Source organism: Propithecus coquereli, unplaced genomic scaffold (genome assembly GCF_000956105.1).
Source record: "Propithecus coquereli isolate 6110/MARCELLA unplaced genomic scaffold, Pcoq_1.0 Scaffold30, whole genome shotgun sequence".
Taxonomy (NCBI): domain Eukaryota; kingdom Metazoa; phylum Chordata; class Mammalia; order Primates; family Indriidae; genus Propithecus; species Propithecus coquereli.
The window spans coordinates 4,422,340-4,424,873 of NW_012148619.1; the positions used below are offsets into that span (position 1 = coordinate 4,422,340).

The 2,534-nt window shown below is 35.1% G+C and overlaps 1 protein-coding gene across 1 annotated transcript in view; it reads left to right on the forward strand.

The window, feature by feature from the left end:
• CCDC73 (coiled-coil domain containing 73) overlaps positions 1–2,534 on the forward strand; it is a 93,828-nt gene that overhangs the window by 72,793 nt on the left and 18,501 nt on the right. The window contains 1 exon segment of the mRNA XM_012649625.1: positions 335–342. Within this exon segment, the coding sequence (XP_012505079.1) occupies positions 335–342 (8 nt within the window).

Consider the following 2,534-nt stretch of genomic DNA (forward strand, 5'->3'; position numbering starts at 1 on the left):
TAGATAAATATAGACAGACAATAAATGAGGATGTTCAGAAATTATTTAGGGAAAGGAAGGTCACAAAAGGAATTCAATTCACACCATTTGTTGTACATATACTATGTGTTAGGCACTATTCTAGACAATGAGTTTTCAGAGATGTCTAAAATACAAAGATTACCAAAGAGCTTACATTCTCAAGGGACAGATAACTATGAAATTAATCACAGTAGTGCAGGGTGCTTTTTAGTTTTATTAACAAAGAAATATGAAAGCACAAAATAAATCATATCCTTTAGCTAGTTTGGAGAAAGTTTTAGAGAAAAGATGACACTAGAGTTTGGCCTTGAAGGATGAATAGTATTTCACCAAGCAAAAGGTATCCGTTCCCTACCCTTCCTATTCCATCCTTTTGTCATTCCATTTAGGCAAGAATAGAATCCATCTTGGAAGCATAAAATTGCATTCTCAAGAATCATCTGCTCTGAATAAAAAATAGGATATGTGGATTGTGACATTGGAGAATAGCTGAGATCAGTTTTTGAAGGGTTCCTTGCTAAGGGAATAGGATTTAAATAATGGGAAGCCATTGAGAGTTTTAAAGCAAAGAAATGACATAAATAGACCTGTGTTTTAGAAAAAATAACCCTTGCAACACTATGGAGGATAACTTTATGGAAAGAGACCAGTAAGAAGAATATCGTAATAATCTAATAATGAATCTACGAGGGTGTGAATTACAGTAATAGTAGAACAGTGAAGAGGGATAGATGCAGGAAGCATTTTGGAAGTAGATTTGGCATGGTTAGTGACATTTTTTATATAGTGGGCATTGGGAGGGGAAAAAGCATCAAATATGACTCTAGCATTAATGTAACTCATAGAATGATAATGTCATTAACTGACATAAGGAATGTAAAATGAAAAGCAGATTTGCTGGATGAAAATCGTGAGTTTAATTTGAAAAGTGTTGAATTTATGGTGCCTGCAGGACATCTAGCTTGAAGTGCATACTATCCATTTGGAAATGTGAATCTAAGGAGAGAAGTTGGGGAGGAGATAGAGATTTAAGATTTACTAGCAAAAGGTGAAAGTTGAAGTTATAGGTGAAACAAAATCCATCTATGGAAGGAATAGAGCACTTCAAGAGAAGAGAGCTAAAAAAGAAACTTTGGGAATGCCAACATTTTATGAGTGGAGTGAGTGAGTGATCGTGCGTGCATGCGTGCGTGCGTGTGTGTGTGTGTGTGTGTGTGTGTGTGTGTGTATTTTGGAGCAGGAGAGGAGCAAGAGCCTGATAAGAACAGTGAGAAAGATAGGATAAAGAGAGTAGTACCATGGAAGCCAGGAGAAGAGGCTGTTTCAAGAACAGGGTAGTCAACATAGTCAAATGCTACAGAGCTGTTAAATGGTGTGAGACTTGGGGAAAAAACACTCTTGCTAATTTGCAGTTGATATTTGAGAAAACAGTCAGTAGAACAATGCAGGCCAAATTTAGGCCGTTAAGGAGTGATGGGGGGTGGTCAGAATTTGAAAGTATTAAGTGTGGACTATTTATTTTAAGAAGTGAGAGAGTAACTGGGTCAAGGAGGAAAAAAAATAGGAATGTGAGTAGAACATATTTGTGGGCTGAGAAGATGCTGATGTGTAGTGTGAGAGACTGAGAATAGGCAGAAGAAAAGAGAAAATTACTAGAGCTAGGACTAAGGGAGATAGGAGATGATGGGATAAAAACACATGGAGAGTTTAGCCTTGGAGAGATAGATTAAAAGATAGTTAATAGATGAAGGGAAAGTAATGTGAATTTGTGTCTGCTAGCCTCTATATAGGGATATATAGAGGAATATTCATTACTAAAATATTAGGAATATTACATGCATTTGTGGGATTTGTGGTAGGAGTTTTAAAATTGTTGAAGAGAAACTTTTATAATCTTCCATGACAAAGGATATTTTCTCTTCAGTGAAATTTACCTTGTCTCATATTTGTGCCTTCTGTGAAAGACTGTTCTCCCCCCAAAAAAGATGATGAAATTTAATAGGCAGTGAAAGTCCAATTTATACACGTAAATATTAGGCTGAAATGTCAGTTTTCTATGGTACCACTTAATGTTCAGTGCTCTTCACCTAGTTCAAATCTGTATATCCAGTTTACAATCAGAACATAAATTTTTAAGAGGGCAGTAAAGGTGTAACTTTTATAGAATTTGTATGATTAGAAATAAATTCATAAATTCTCATTTGTAACAAGAGGTGGTTTAATATAGTAGGTAAGAACACAGCCCCTAGATTTAGCTTTGGATTTGAATTTCGACTGCACTTTATGTCTATGTGAACTTGGGAAAGTTACTTAACTTCTGTGAGCCTCATATTTCTCACCTGTTATTTGGGCATAATAATACTTCATAGGGTTTTTATGAGTATGCAATTATGTTTATGAAGTACTCAGCCCAGTTTAATAAATGATAGCTCTTACTATTGGTAATTACTTCGTGATTGGTTTTATTCTTTTACTAATTCCCAAAACTTGTGTTAATAAATATTTTCAGATAA